Here is a 16,963-nt window from a genome sequence, read left to right on the forward strand (position 1 = left end):
GTGGGTCACAATAGAATGAGCTGCTTTCCAAAATGGCTCACCTACTGATGACTACTGATAATATTAGCAGCGATATGGGCAAAGCGGTCACCCATCAATACATGTGGCTTATTAATCAACCCATATGCAAATGCAAATACAAATCAAATAATGGTATCAATAAGGAAGAATTGAGAGCCTGGTCTCTTCCCCAAAGCTAACTTCCCAGCTAGCACCGACTGTGCCGCCCCGGTTAATGATGCGTATGTAGCCTGCTTCCTTACCATTGACCCTGAGAATACAAGTGCGATGCTACCTTGCAGACGGAAAGAATGCCACATCTCCCCATCCGCAAGCGAAATGGAAGAGGTAGAAGGCAGTCTCTCAGAAGGGCTTGGCAGCTTAGGGAGAGAGCGATCCACATATGTGGCTGCTACGGGATCTGGAACTCTTTCTTGCTCCATTCAGGAAATCCAACCCAGAAGTTCCCTGGCGGCTCAGTGGGTAAAGGACTTGGCGTTGTCACTTCCGTGCCTCAGGAAACTGCTGTGGCGCAGATTCAATCCCTGACTGGGGAACTTCTGCATGACACAGGCACAGCCAAAAAAAAAAGGGGTGGGGGGAATCCAATCAAACTCCAAAGATACCAGCACAGAAAGGAACCCAAGGGCAATGTTTCACTAACTCTGGATTTCTGCTGATGTGTCTACGTAACTCCCCTCATCTGTGCAGCATCTTCGGGGGGCAGAAGTTCACCTCTAGAGGAAACTGTGCTAAGTGTCAACGTCTGGCACTGACCTTCACAGAGCAAAGACGTGCATGTCACTGGTACTTTGCACGTCAACAAAACAGCAAGTCCAAGTAAGAAACAACAACAAAAGTGATAATTAGGAACTGAGGCGGAGAGCTTATGGAGAAAACAGAAAAGGAAGGCGCCTCCGCAGCTCCCGCCCACTCCAAATTTCGATCAAGTAAACGTGTGGGCTGATACCAAGCAGGTGATGACGTCAGTGACACAGTGTCACCACCCACTCAAGTGCCCGCTGGTCTGGGAAACCGCGCCCCCACTGGGTCTCAGAGCTCTCGGCCCATTGTCTTTGCACTGTGACCACAGGCCCAAATCTAGGTAAAATACTTACCTGCTTTGCTCAAGAGGCCTTCCTTGGCTCCCCACTTTGTCACAGGATGCCATTTGACACTCTTTGTCCTTATCCTTTGATACTCATAGCCCCCCCATGAACATAATCACATCATAATTAAATGCTTATTTTCCGGTACATTTGTTTAAAGCCTGCCTCCCTCCAAGAGAAGGTCCAGTGCAAGAGGGCAGGTGGCTCCTGCAGGGGAAGAAAAATCATTTCTCCTCTCCCCTTCTAGGTTCTTAGCTGACGACTTTCTGTAATAAGAGATTAACAGAAGAAAAACAAGTTTAATGATATGCACGCCCGCTGTACGCATGAGAGAGACCCAGGAAAATTGAGTGATTCCAAAAGAGCCCAAGCACCCCCTTCAATACCATCTCCAGCTAAAGACAAAACACGTTTTGGGGGAGCCAGTTATGGGAGACGACCAGGCAAAGCACAGCAAGCAAGGGGGAGGTTGTGATGCAGACTTGAGCCTTCTCCATTGATAATAAGAGTTTCCACAGATTGAGAGTCACCCTTTTCTCCCCAGTAAAGAAAAGGTGCCCCCTTACCAATGCAGGTGTCCCTTCTCGTGCTAAATGCCTCTTGCAAAAGGACAAGGTCTCTTCACTTTTCAGAGCTTTTCATGTGTTTGCTGCTTCTGAAAAATAGGCAGCCTAGAGGAATCCTTACTACGCCAAAGAGACGTATCTAGGAGTCGAATTCTGCTCTCCTGCATGCCCCCCCCACCCCCCCGCACCTGACACCATGTATGACTCCTGCGGGGGTGGGGGGGTTTGCTCAAGGTCCATTGGTTGGAGGAATGATTGACCGTAACTTTCTAGGTGTTCAAGGCCACTGGTGCTCCACTAAACAGCCATGCTACTACCATCCTGCGCTTCGCTGGATTCCAAGTTCAAGGGGAATCTCCAAAAGAGAAAAGCTCATGTCGCAACAACAAAGAGGCTGGTTTATGGCTTCTTAAGTGGCCTTCCTTCCGGTTCTATTTACATGCATCATTAGCCCATTGCGAAAGCACTCAGTTATAAGTGACTTTCGAAATCACAATCATTACAATTGAAAACTGCCATTTCAGGCAGACCACCCCTTTGCACTGTTCGAGTGTCCCCTCTGTGCTTCTGTCCCTCTCTCCATGAGGCCTATTTCAGCTTTTAACCTACCTTGTGGGCTTTTCATTTGGAGCCTCTTGTGATCTTCAAGCTGTAATTTTCACAAGTGGAGCCCTAAAGCTCTTTAATATTTTTGTTTACCAGAATTATTCCTTTCATTTCTGCGTGTGTGTGTGTGTGGTAGATGAATTTTCTGTAGTATTTCGCAAAATAAGGCTTTCCAGCGTTAAGAGAAAAAAAGTCAAAAGGCTGAAGATGACCACCAAAAAATGAACTGAGCAGTTAAAACATTTCAAGTGCTCTCAGAAGGCTCAGATGCAAGCAACAACCAAGTCGACTCAAGTACACTCAACAGGGAAATCAGGAAGCGTATGTGACAATACACAAGTTCCTGTACTGAACACACAGCTAGACCAGACACCAAAACTGCAGAGCTTACGGGAGAGACAGATTTATGGCAGGGCCAAGCAAGAACAAGCGGCTCATGCTCAAAAACTCCAAACTTCCCAGTGGTTTTCAAGGAGAGGTTTTTATAGGCAAAATTTGGGATGACTTTCTTCTGCCTGGTTGGTGGTGAAGTAACAGGGTGATGCTCAAGGAATCTTGGGCTCGGCCTAAAGTTGCCATCCTCATCCTCCACCTGCCTGGGGACCTTAGTTGCTTCAGAAGAAGCCAAAGATAATGTTATGAGTATCCCTGGAGGAGGAACCAGGACTGCACTCTTGTGTGTCGACCGCTCCTCCTTGGTTTCTGTGCTCCCTCCTCTCCCAGATTAGCAACCGTATGGATCTGCCCTTTGGAACACAGAGAAGGCCACGGAGGCTGAATGAAGCCTACTTCCTACAAACAAGAAACGGGGGACACAGAATTTGGACTCAGGAGGGCCCTACAGGGTCCTGCGCCGTTGCACATCCTGGAGGAGAATGTCGTACCAAAGGGCCAGGAATGGGGCAGATGAGGGAGGTGCAGGGCTGGGTCTTGTCTTTATTTTAAAATTTGATAATTGCCTCATTGTGAATTTTTTTGGAATTTTTAAAATATTACATTAAAATATTAGTGACGCGCCCTCCAAAAGTCGAACGGAATTACCATATTGGTGGACGTTAAGGCCCCTTCAAGAGATAAAACTCAAAAAGCCTGTGGGCGAGTTAAGAATGACCAGACCTTTATTGCCCCACCCATTTCATTGTAATCCCCCCCACCCCCACTTTGTACCACCTGGCCTACTCCTTCCTATCCCCTACTAGTAATGGTTTATGGCCCACTCCTCACCCCACCCCTACAGGGGCCTTCTATGCCCCCAACCAACCAGTAAGTGTATCATAAGACCCACCTTTCTCCAACCAATCAGCAGGTCAGCAGGTGTATCCTGAGACTTCTCCTCTCCCTGGGCTATACAGACAGACACGACCACCAGCTCAGGGTCACCTCTCCCTGATCATCAGGAGTCGTCCTGCTGCACTAGCAGCGTCTCTTATCTCAATAAACTCTTCTTTCTTTTCACCCCACTGTGAATCTGGAAATTCTTTTTCCAACCCACACACAGACCACAACACATATGACCCAGCAACTGCACTCCTAGTTATAACTGTTTACCAAAAGAGTTAAAAACAGATGCCCAAACATTGACTTGTGCATGAATGTTCTCAGCAGCACTACAATACCCAAACAGTAGAAACAACCCAAATATCCATCAAGAGATGAAAGAATAAGTGAACTGTAGTATAATCCATACCATGAAATTCTGGTCAGCCATAAAAAGGAATGAAGAACTGACACAGGCTATGATACGGATGGACCTTGAAAACATCAAGCTCAGTGAAAGAAGCCTGACACGAAAGGCCATATATTGTCTGGTTCCACTGATATGAAATCTCCAGAATAGGCAAATCCACAGAAATAGAAAGGAGATTAGTGGTTGTCAAGGGCTGGGAGGAGGGAGGAATGGAGAGTGGGCTGCTGATGGGTATGGGCCTTTACTGTGGAGTGACGGAAAGGCTCTGGAACCAGATAAAAGTGGTAATTGTACAACACTATGAATGTACTTCGAGCTACCACATCGTTCACTTTGAAATGGTTATGTTATGTCAATTTCACCTCAATTTATTTTTTTTTTAATTTTTTTTTTTTTTGTCTTTTTGTCTTTTTGTTGTTGTTGTTGTTGTTGCTATTTCTTGGGTCGCTCCCGCGGCATATGGAGGTTCCCAGGATAGGGGTCGAATCGGAGCTGCAGCCACCGGCCTACGCCAGAGCCACAGCAACGCTGGATCCGAGCCGCATCTGCAACCTACACCACAGCTCACGGCAACGCCGGATCGTTAACCCACTGAGCAAGGGCAGGGACCAAACCCGCCACCTCATGGTTCCTAGTCGGATTCGTTAACCACTGCGCCACGTCGGGAACTCCTCACCTCAATTTAAAAGGATATATATTATTGATCTTGATTTCTGAATTTTGTTTTGGGGTTTTTTTTGGTTTTATTTCAGTTTGGGGGTTTTGTTTTGTTGCCGCAGCAAGCAGCGGCTTGACGTGGGATCTCAGTTCCCAGATCAGGGATTGAACCTGGGCCGCAGTGATGAAAACGCCAAGTCTTAACCAGTAGACCACCAGGAAGCTCCTGATTCCTGAGTTTTTTTAATGTCCCTTGAAATTCTGTGCCTAAGGTCAGAGCCTTACTTGCCAGCCCGTGGTCTTGGACCTGTTTCATTTTACTTTTAACTAGAAATAAACAAAGTGAGAAAGTGAAATAATCTTGGGCCACACGCACATCTGTGGCTGAGTTCTGGGTAACAGAATGACTCAATTTTGATTCGAAACTAGTTCTCACGTGTGCCCTGCCAGCCTTCCCATGTGGCCCAGAGAAGGCTCAGTTACCTCGATCCTTGCTCACTACCTGGATATCACCAGAGGCCGGACAAAACACCAACACACTTTCTGCTCAATGAGGTTGTTGGGAGAAGTTTAATCGGCTAAAGCAATTTGTGAGACCCCAAAGTCACTTCTGGAAGAAAAGGAAAACCAGCGTGAAATTCTGGTTCATGGACGTACGTATGATTCGACTCCCCTCGAGGCTGTACATCCCATGTTTGGTGGAGAACGGAGTGATTCTATCAGAGTGGGGGTGATTTCTTCAGAGAGTTCCTTCATCTTGGCTTCCGTTACTTCAGAGGCCATCAAAAAAAAAAAAAAAAAAAAAAAAAAAAAAAAAAAAAAAAGAATATAAGTATCAGTCACATTGGAAGCTGAATAATCTAAGTCCTGAAAATACCTCCAAATGGTGTCCATGTCTGAGGCAAAGCTAAGCGGACCCAGATGTGCTTGCCCTGGTCACCATGAATGTTCGGCTCCCAAGTGAAATAAGAAATCACACTGGAGTGATGAGCTCAGGACGAATTTCCCCAAAGCCGCTCCCTGCTAAAGAGCAGGGACACGTCAAGGCCTGCCCTCCCCCGAGGGCTGTCCAGGCAGCACCCACCTCTGAGTGTGGATGGAATAAAGCCATCCGGACTGCTAGCTTCTCTAAGAAAACCGCGAGCAGCCCTGGGGGACATAAGCTGCCCTTGGAAGCCAAGCCAGTCTCTGCTATGTCCCCACCAAGGAAGAAAACACTATTTTATTTTCTACAAATCCGAGGACATCTGCTTCTTCACGAGTGACTTAGCCCAGGGGGCATCATGCTGTGTCTGGAAATGAAGCTTTACACTGGGACTCGGCCCTGCCTGTTTATTGACGTGCTATTGTCTGAGCCTGCTCTTCCCTCGCCAAGGGCACCGAGGTCCTTGCAACGGAGGCTGCAGGGCCCACAGAGGCCAAGACGGCGTCTGGCCCTTCACGGAACAAGCTTGCTGCCCCTCACCCAGACGACTACAACTCCCACACCACAGCCTCCGTGTACCCTTCTCTAGGTGCATGCAAATATTTATTCCTGGCCTCGGGTGCCCTCCTAAGTGCTGGCTTTCTCGGGCACATTCCACATCCCCCAAAGCATGATGGGCTGTCAAGTCCGTCCCGCTAACTACGGCAAACAGGAGCATCCCCGGGGGAGCAGGACCCTGGGACGCGCCCTTCCACACGGAGACGACAGCCTGTCTGCAAGACAGACGAGAACCTCAAGGTGCCCTCTTACCCTCGCAGGCAAAGCCGGGGATCCCAAGTCACGCATCGGTTTCAGCTGATGTCCAACTCGGCTATCCTGGGCTCTGAAAAACTGTCATCACTGGCGTCGCTGTATCGATCACTAGAACAAAAGAGGGACTCGTGGGGCGAGGTGTAAAAAGCTCTGGGTGACTTCTAGGTACAATCCCAAACACGTGCCATAATTAACCCCCACTCTGAGAACATACTAAGGAATCGTCTATCACCATGTCTTTGTCAGTATAGGGAGACGTGAGTCCAAGCACACACGAGGGTCTCCTTTGGTCAGAGGAACTGATCACTTGCTTTTAGCGTAAATCAGCAGTACCTTATTCAGAACATTTATGAAAGTATTTCCATTTAGAGTGAAATTTATCATCTTCTGAAGACCACTAAGATAGCGCAATAGCATGAAAGCTTCCCATTCCGACAAACATTCTCATAGGTCTAAGGGTTTGAGAAATGATTTGCACAAAGTAGAAACTTTAGGTACATTCCAACGACCTTGAGTTACATGGCATGTTCAAAGTGGAACCAATTATTGACACAGATGTTGCCATGTTGGGCTCCCGTAGAAACACACCTTCTCCGTGAGACAGGCCTGCAATTGCACTTTGACTTTGAGCCATGGGCTCAGTCTGGGGTTCCTCTTGCTTGGTTTCAAATAAATCAGCAGGATGATCAACTCCTCAAGAGTTCCACTGATCTATGAAAACCACATTGCCAGGAAGTAAGTGCTTCATGCCTGACCCATTCCTAGCCTTGGCCAGCTCTTTGCTGACTTGTGGCAATGGAAGTCTGAATTCCATAGGAGGTGAAAATCCACCTTTTTTTTAAAAGGAGGAGAGGGAACAACTGGCGAAACTTTATGCTGATAGGCTAAAAAACAAAGATTTATGCTAAACTACTGAGCAAATATCAATACTTAAGCAAAATCATAACAGACCACCTCGCTCTCCTCCCTGACTTCTGGACAAAATACTGGGAAGGGGGAAGTTGGGTTAGAGTATGGAGATGAGATACAAAAATATTAAGAATTTACAGGAAAGACAAGATTTGTTACATAAACAAGGAAATGAACATATTCTTTTTTGTTTTCCTTTTCTAGGGCCGCTTCCCGCGGCATATGGAGGTGCCCAGGCTAGAGGTCTAATCGGAGCTGTAGACCCCAGCCTACGCCAGAGCCACAGCAACTCAGGATCCGAGCTGAGTCTTCGACCTACACCACAGCTCAGGGCAACGCCGGATCCTTAACCCACTGAGCAAGGCCAGGGATCAAACCGCTGTGCCACTACGGGAACTCCAATTTTTTTTTCCTTTTTTGAAAAATTTTTTAAATTTGTTCATTTTTATTTTATTTTATTTCATTTTTGAACATATCCTTAAAAGCAATCAAGTGGAAGATATATCCTTGTTAGGTTTTAATTCAGGAAAACTATTTCTACTATTACAAAAGGGTTTCTTTCCAATAAAGAAAACACGGGGCAGTTCCCATTGTGGGTCAGCGGTTGACGAATCCAAGCAGTATCCATGAGGATGCAGATTCAATCCTTGGCCTCGCTCAGTGGGTTAAGGATCTGGCGTTGCTATGAGCTGTGGTGCAGGTCACAGACCAGGCTCAGATCTGGCATTGCTGTGGCTGTGGTGTAGGCCAGCGGCTACAGCTTTGATTTCAACCCCTAGCCTGGGAACTTCCATGGGTATGGCCCTAAAAAGCAAAAAAAAAAAAAAAAAAAAAAAAAAAAAAAATCCATGGGAATAGGAGTTCCCATTGTGGCTCAGTGGGTTAAGAACCTGACATAGTGTCCATGAGGATGCAGGCTCTATCCCTGGCCTCGCTCAGTGCGTTAAGGATCCGGTGTGGCCGAAAGCTGCAGCATAGGTACAGATGCGGCTGGCTTCTAGAGTTGCCGTGGCTTCAGTGTAGGCTTCAGCTGCAGCTCTGATTTGGCTCCTAGCCCAGGAACTTCCACAAAGAAACAGAGGAATAACCAAAGAATTTTTTCTAAAGCAACCCCTAAAAGGTGACATATCTTTATCCATGCACTCTCACTACACAAACCTAGAGTCCTTCCTGTTTTCTGCAACAAAAGGGGATGTGGAAGGTGCATTCAACTCCCCGTGTGAGAAGAAATGAAAGTCGGGGATGTTCAAGTGATTCAGCAGGCACACGGCTCATTCGAGGTGGGGCCAGAATCCCCACCGTGCTAACCCAGGCCTCAGGCTCAAGTCGGAGCTGTGCTGCAGTGCAGGGCATGTACCCGAGAGCACAAGTGAGGAGGTGCAAAGGGCCCAGCGGACTCCCTTTTCTCAAGCATGAGATGTTATACCTGCTTCGTTCTGCACCTCTGAGCCTGGGCGGGAGCACCTCTTCCCCCTCACACTCCTGGCTGTGCTGTTTATTAGCCATGCACCTTTGGCCTGGTCATTTGGCGCCTGAGAGTCTAGGAAAGAGTAGTAACAATACTTCCAAAACGTTATGTGGGCCAAAACAGAAGACAAAAATGTGCTCTGACACTGTATAAAACACGAGCTGTTGCTGTTTAGGGGGATTATGTGTTTACAACACGCTGCCTCTCCAAAAGTCACGGAAATATAAAGTGATGAAAATGGCCAAGTGCATGATTTTCAGAATTGTTTCCTGTACCAAGAATAATTCCGTACCCATTTTAGCAAGTGGACGTGGCTGGGTCTAAACTAGTGGCACCCATTTCTTATCTGACGGCTGTCAGCCCCAAACTGCCAACACATCAAAAGGGCACGGGCTGCGTCTAACAAAGGGAGGCTCGGCTTGAATGGACCCGCCTCCGAGGCAAATTGACTGGGTGCGCTACTTTTCTTTCATGTGTGTTCAGGGCTGGAGGTAGAACAATTAAATAAGCCACAACATCCAAGCACAGAATCATCAAAACAGGCATCGCTGCTAAACATGCTGATTTTATGGCATTCACGTGCCAGCAAAACATAACTGCTAGAAACAAAATTCTTTTTTTTTTTTTTTTTTTGTCTTTTTTTGCTATTTCTTGGGCCGCTCCCATGGCATATGGAGGTTCCCAGGCTAGGGGTCCAATCAGAGCTGTAGCCACCGGCCTACGCCAGAGCCACAGCAACGCGGGATCCGAGCCGCGTCTGCAACCTATACCACAGCTCACGGCAACGCCGGATCCTTAACCCACTGAGCAAGGGCAGGGACCGAACCCGCAACCTCATGGTTCCTAGTTGGATTCGTTAACCACTGCACCACGACGGGAACTCCTAGAAACAAAATTCTACAAGCAGAACAACAGTGGCTTGGATTGCCATGGTGGCTCAGCAGTAACGAACCCGAATGGTACGAATGAGGCCTGGGGTTCAATCCCTGGCCTTGCTCAATGGGTTAAGGATCTGGCGTTGCCACAAGCTGCGGCATAAACTGGCAGCTACAACTCCGATTCAGCCCCTAGCCTGGGAACTTCCATATGCAGCAGGCACAGCCTTGATAAAAAAAAAAAAAAAAAAAAAAAAGAAGAAGAAGAAGAACAGCAGTGTCTCCTGCACGTCCAATAAAACGTGTTTGCAGCTCTGTGTGGTGTAAGACCTAAGGATTCATTTTTGTCACACACAGAACAGACTTAAGGCATAAGATATACTTCTCTGGGTGTACTTTCACTCAATTCAAGACATCTCAGCTCAGAGTTCCTGCTGTGGCACAGTGGGTTAAAGATCCAGCACTGCTGTGAAGGTGTGGGTTAAATCCCCAGCCCAGCTCAGTGGGTTAAAGGATCCAGCACTGCCACACCTGCGGCAGAGGTCGCAGCTGTGGCTTCATTTCAATCCCTGGCCCAGGAGCTTCCATAGGCCACAAGTGCGGCAATTAAAAAAAAAAAAGACATCTCAGCTCTATCTTAAGACTAATCTGTCTTAGGAGTTCCCTTGTGGTGCAGCAGGTTAAGGATTCAGCATTGTCACTGAAGTGCTTGGGTCTCTGCTATGGTTCGGGTTCAATCCCTGGCTCTGGACCTTCTGCATGCTGCAAACGAGGACAAAAAAAAAGACTAACCTGTCTTTTAAATAATCTCTAGACACACACACACACAACTTCTCAGTGGGGAAAGTTAGGGTCTTATATGTTCGATTTTTGAAATGTCACAGAATGCAGGTCTTATATGTTCGATTTTTTGAAATGTCACAGAATGCAGACCTATTCATGTGTGTCTCATTACATTTGAGGAGCAGAAAGTTTGAAACCTGCACTGTCCCATATGGTAGCCACAAACCATAGTAAGTTTAAATCAAAGAAAATCAATTAAAATTTGGACTTCCCGCTGGGGCACAGTAGATTAAGAATCCAACTGCAGCAGCTCGGTACAGGTTCAATCCCTAGCGTGGCACAGTGAGTTGAAGGTACAGGTTCAATCCCTAGCGTGGCACAGTGAGTTGAAGCATCGGATGTTGCCACAGCTGTGGTGTAGGTCAAAGCTATGGCTTGGATTCAATCCCTGGTCCGGGAACTTCCATATGCTGCAGATGCGGCCATAAAAAAATAAGTAAAATAAAATAAGAATCAAAATTAACCACTGCGCCACCAAGGGAACTCCTGAATGATTATTTTAAAAAAACAAACCACAATCACCAGGCAATGGTTCTCCTTGGCATTCTGTAAAAAAGTGTTTTTTTGGTTTTTTCTTAAGGTCGGGCTACGTACACTCAATTAAAAATCGGAGTTCCCATCATGGCACAGCAGAAATGAATCCGACTAGGAACCATAAGGTTGCAGGTTCCATCCCTGGCCGTGCTCAGTGGGTTAAGGATCCGGTGTTGCAGTGAGCTGTGGTGTAGGTCAAAGAGGTGGCTCAGATCCCAAGTTGCTGTGGCTGTGGTGTAAGCGGGTGGCTACAGCTGATTCATCCCCTAGCCTGGGAATCTCCCTATGCCTTGGGTGTGGCCCTAAAAAGACAAAAGACAAAAAAAAAAAAAAAAAAAATCACAGCATCTCTCCCTCATGCATGCATAGGCCCCCAAATAACGGAAGCCCTTTTTTTTTTTTGTCTTTTTGCTATTTCTTGGGCCGCTCCCTCGGCATATGGAGGTTCCCAAGCTAGGGGTTGAATCCGAGCTGTAGCCGCCGGCCTACGCCAGAGCCACAGCAAGGCGGGATCCGAGCCGCGTCTGCAACCTACACCACAGCTCACGGCAACGCCGGATCGTTAACCCACTGAGCAAGGGCAGGGACCGCACCCGCAACCTCGTGGTTCCTAGTCGGATTCGTTAACCACTGCGCCACGACGGGAACTCCAAAGCCCTCTTTTTTTAAAAACCTTTTTAACTGTACTATTTTCTGACAAAACAAAATCACAGTCACTGGCAGCAACATATGGGAAACGCTATCCTTAAACACTGGCTTGACTTACAAGACTTGACTGCCATTTATTTCCACATGTGGTTGTTTGCAAACAAAAGGCTTGTCATAGGCAAGTTTGTCAGAGACTCCCGGTGCCTCATAAATTTCCAATATAAGAAAATACAGGAGTTCCCGTCATGGCGCAGTGGTTAACGAATCCGACTAGGAACCATGCGGTTGCGGGTTCGGTCCCTGCCCTTGCTCAGTGGGTTAAGGTTCTGGTGTTGCCATGAGCCGTGGTGTGGGTCACAGACGCAGCTTGGATCTGATGTGGCTGTGGCTGTGGTGTAGGCCGGCGGCTACAGCTCTGATTCGACCCCTAGTCTGGGAACCTCCATATGCCGCAGGAGCGGCTCAAGAAATGGCAAAGACAAAAAATAAAGAAAGAAAGAAAATACACATTCCAAGGCACTGGGGCAAGGGTACAACAATGCCTCACATAGCCCATCTCCCCTGCTACCCTGAGGCAGTCGTTAAACCAGCTCTTTTCCATTAACAGAAAGTGGTGATTGGAATTGCTAAAAATTTTAATGGAATACTTAAGATTCCCAGCATGCATAAATTCCTACAATATTTTATATCAAAATCCATTTCATGCGAAAAAAGCATGTTTTCAAACAGGATGCCACGCACAGTTTCTCCCAAAAGAACTGTTACCGCTCTACCTCCTTCCTTCTCAAAGAGCCCCTGGAAGCCATAAAATATAAGAGCAATGGAATAAAAACTTAGTATGCTTTGAATTCGTTTTCCATGGAATAATAAACGGCAGAACACAAGCCTGGCAGGGCATTAAAAGCGCAGTCGTCTATATCACTATTAACTCTGTTCCTGGCCGGCCCCACATCATCAGCAGGCAGTGAACCACGATCAATAAAGAGCACCTTTCAAGTAACATTTAATCCCCGAGGGAAGGTATACTCGGAAGGGGTTTAGCAGCATGACTTTACCAGAAAAAGACTCAAGGTACGGTTCTGGAGTCCAACAATAACAGAGGGAGCTGTTCTAAAAGACGTTTAAACGAAGTGTCAAAAAAGAAAGCCAAAAAAAAAAATCTTTTTTTTCTAGTTCACTTTTGCTTGAAATGTAACAAAGCGGGGAAGGAGTATTTTTGTATCAGTTGAACGTTTACAAAGCACCATCTCAGCTGTTCCTCACAGCAACCCTAAAGGAGGGAGATCCTGAGAATACACCCATAGCACCCGCTCAACTCGCCCATATTATGCCCACAGAAATAAGGTAGTAGCACCTTGTAATGGAAGAAGGGCTCCTGGCAATATCAAACACGCAGCCCAAAGGTTTAAAACAAACAAACAAACAAAAGCAAGGTGATTCCGAGTTAAAAACAATGCTAGGAGTTCCCATCATGGTACACCGGAAACAAATCTGACTACAGCGGAAACAAATCTGACGTGGAACCATGAGGTTGTGGGTTCGATCCCTGGCCTTGCTCAGTGGGTTAAGGATCCAGTGTTGCCGTGAGCTGTGGTGTAGGTCGCAGATGCGGCTCGGATCCCGCATTGCTGTGGCTGTGGCTCAGGCTGGCAGCTGCAGCTCTGATTCGACCCCTAGCCTGGGAACCTCCATGTGCCGTGGGTACAGCCCTAAAAAGCAAAAGCACAAAAACAAGCAAACAAAAACCCCCCCCCAAAATTGCTAGAAAATGCACATTAAATTCATGCAAGAGAAAAAGAGCATCTTATTCTCCTAGTCAAAGAGAAAGAGCTCCCCAAAGTGGGATAAGGATGATGAGGGGAAGAAATGCACAGTCTGCAGTCCTCGGAGAGGCCACTCCCACCTCCTGTGCTGCTGGCGGTAAGGATTTGGTGAACCAGCAGCCTAACCGGCTATAGATCAGCCCCACCTCCCGCTAAGCACTTCGGAATGTAAAGCAGGAGCCAGGGGAGCAGTGACGGCCGAAGCAAAGGCAGGGAACCCTCTGGGGGAGTTCAGCTGTTCCACATGGACTTGTACGTATTTTCTCCTGTGAGTCAAGGGAGTTTTAAGCTCCAAAATACTGCAGGAAGATCATTCTGCCATCAGAAGGTGCACTGAGCAGAGGAAAGCTGGGGGCAAGAGATGAAGGAGACGGGATCGAATGTGAAATTAATAATAATAATAGCACAATAATAGTAGCCCTTTAATTTCCCACCATGGACAGGGAACTGTGCTAAGTGCTTTCCATTTAGAAGAACACATGCCGCTCATGACGACCATGTGAACCGGGGATATTACCACCCTCTTTTTACACAGACACTGAGGAAGAGAAGAGTGAAGGCGCCGCCAGCTGGGAAATGAAAGAGCTGGGTTTGAACTCGGCAGGTCCTGCCTCGGAGCCTCCGAGCCTCCCAGGCACACCCCCCTCAGCCTGGCAGAAGATATGGGGGAGGGCGGATTCCAACCTCAGAAACCTCCAGAACCTGCTGACCAAGGACCTGGGGTGGTGGGGAGGAACCTGAGCTTACGGCTTATTGGTCGGAGTCGAGCCAGGGGCGTGGATGATGTGGGGGGGGGACTCCTGACAGGAAGATGTTTATCCAGATGTTGGTCACAATTCTGGGAGCCTGGGAGCGCCCCTGGGGTGTGGCCATAGAAGAGAGACAAGCTATAAGGTAGTGTTTCCCACACGGCTGGGGCCGCACACTTGCACACCTGCAAACACCTGGAGGCCGTACCTGAGGACCCCTGGAAGAACAAGGATGGATGGGAAGCTTTCAAGAGATGAATACAAGAAAACGACGTTTAAACTGCTGTGTGTGCACTTTTCCAGGAAGTGGGGCCGCAGCTGTCATCACTTTCTTGGAAGTGGGGCCACAGCTTTCATCACTCTCTTGTCAGCCCCCAAATGTACAGAACCATTTTACTACCCGATGAGCCCCACCGCCCCCAGGGTAGGGCATGTGTTCTTACTGGACCAGTGCATGACTCTCTCATGCCCAGCACCACGGCTGGACAGCGGGAGCTTCAGCCCCCATGGCAGGCTGAGGCGATGCTGAAGGGCACAGCCAGTAAACATCAGGAGCATCACGCAAGGTGGAAAAATGCATTTGAGGTGTTCAGTCCAAAACACAGGCTTTTGCAATTAATAAAGACTTTGTGGTGAGGCCTCGAGAACATGTGAATATCCTATTTTCCAAAACCTTTCCTCCAAAGGTTTCGGCAGCCACTGATGAGCCTTATTGGACCTAGTTATTACATTGGGGGTTGCATCTACATTTTTTTAAGTGGCCTTCTGTTTTTTCTGAGTATAATTACGGATTTCTAGAAATGCAATGTATTATAATCCATTGCTGTCATTATTATTTTTGACGTTCGAATTGTTTAAAATGAGGCCAGCAGAAACCCTTGCAAGCTGGCGTCTCTGACCTTATAGAAAACCTCCCCCTGGTGTTTGAACTCTTTCTTCAAGTCCAACAGTACGTTCTGGGCTCATCTAGTACTTGCTCTGCCCCAGACCTAGAACCAACCATTTCTTCCAGAAACCTTAGTTCACTCGGTCAGGGATGGTATTTTAGAAATTAACGTGGAGAAAAAAAAAAATGTTTCTTTACAAAAGAGACATCCAGTCACTACTTTGACCAGGTGATAAACTCAGCACCACCCACCGTGTGACACAAAGGCAATGTCATGCATCTTATGTGTCTCCTGACATGTCCTTATAATGCACAAAACAACTCCAACGGTGCCAGAAGGAGAAGAGAGAGAGAAGGGGACAGAAAAAATATTCCAAGAGATAATAGCCAAAAACTTCCCTAACATGGGAAAGGAACCACTCACTCAAATCCAGGAGGCACAACGAGTACCATATAAAATAAGCCCAAGGAGGAACACACCGAGACACATAATAATCAAACTGACCAAAATTAAAGACAGAGAAAATCTTGAAAGCAGCTAGGGAAAAGAAACAAGTAACATACAAGGGAACCCCGATAAGGTTATCGGCAGACTTTTCAGCAGAAACTCTGCAGGCCAGAAGGGAGTGGCAGGATATACTTCACATGATGAAAGGAAAAAACCTCCAACCAAGAATACTCTACCCAGCAAGGCTCTCATTCAGATTTGAAGGAGAAATCAAAACCTTCTCAGATAAGCAAAAGCTGAGAGAATTCAGCAACACTAAACCAGCCTTACAACAAATACTAAAGGAACTTCTCTAGGCAGAAAAGACAGCAACAGGAAACAACAGTTCCACAAATGACAAGGCTCACCAGTAAAGGCATATGTATACAGTAAAGATACGAAATCATCCATGCACAATTATACCACCAAAATCAGGAATCATGAGAAGAGGTGGGTTACAAATGCAGGACACTGGAGATGAACTTGCAATTAAGAGAACAACAACTTAAAACAATCTCATATACATACAGACTCTTATATCAAAACTTCAGAATAACTGCAAACCAAAAATCTACAATGGATACACAAACAAGGAATTTCTGGAGAAGAAATATATCTCATAGTAAATAAGTGCATAACCCACCATGAAGGGGGTCATTTGACATCATTCTTGGAATGCTGAAGTCTTCTTACATCTGATTCTGATTTCCTCTCCATCAAAGAACTTATGATAATTATAATTAAATAATGCCACTGTACAATTAAATAATACAGTTCTACAAGTGTATTATTAATAACCATTTCTCTCCATGGTACAATGTAAGGTCTATAATGTCTTGTTTATCACATCACCTAGAATGGTGTAATGCCTTTATTGAAGAATCAATGAGATGGAACAAATTGTGAGGACATATTTATATAGTTACACTGTTTTTTAACCAACTTATGCATTTTGTATTTTACTTATTTTCAGAGGATGTATTATTTTTGTTATGCTTACCAGTTAAGTTATTCTTTTTACTATGCTATATAAAATATTTAATGGTATATAAGGCTTTCTTTATAAATTTTAGTTGCATAATATAACAATTTAATATAATGCTAATTTTTAAAGAAAAATTGAAATGTAATAGATAAAACTAAGTAGTAAAGATGAAAGCCATAAAATTGGGATAAAGTATAGAATAAATTTCCTATTTGTCTCAGCATATTTTCCATTCCACTTCTCCAATGGGAGTCACTTAATCTGTTTCTTAAGATCCATGTTATAATAATCTGTGTGAATGTAATTGTGTGTAAATGTATGTATTTTATTCTGTAAAAAATAAAATAAAATAAAATAAAAAGACTAGAAGGAGGAGTTCCTGTCGTGGCTCAA

General features: G+C 46.1%; 1 protein-coding gene across 5 annotated transcripts in view; it reads right to left on the reverse strand.

Moving 5' to 3' along the window:
• Window positions 5,177-16,963, reverse strand: part of CTPS2 (CTP synthase 2) — a 130,392-nt gene continuing 118,605 nt past the window's right edge. For all 5 annotated transcript variants that reach the window (XM_021080709.1, XM_021080706.1, XM_021080708.1 and 2 more), the window contains 2 exons: window positions 6,361-6,471; window positions 5,177-5,395 (listed from right to left, as the gene is read on the reverse strand). In XM_021080709.1, the coding sequence (XP_020936368.1) occupies window positions 6,402-6,471 (70 nt within the window). In that variant the 3' untranslated portion in view covers window positions 5,177-5,395; window positions 6,361-6,401. The remainder of the gene's footprint in view (window positions 5,396-6,360; window positions 6,472-16,963) is intronic.

The sequence above is a fragment of the Sus scrofa genome, chromosome X (genome assembly GCF_000003025.6).
Source record: "Sus scrofa isolate TJ Tabasco breed Duroc chromosome X, Sscrofa11.1, whole genome shotgun sequence".
In the NCBI taxonomy this organism is placed as follows: Eukaryota; Metazoa; Chordata; class Mammalia; order Artiodactyla; family Suidae; genus Sus; species Sus scrofa.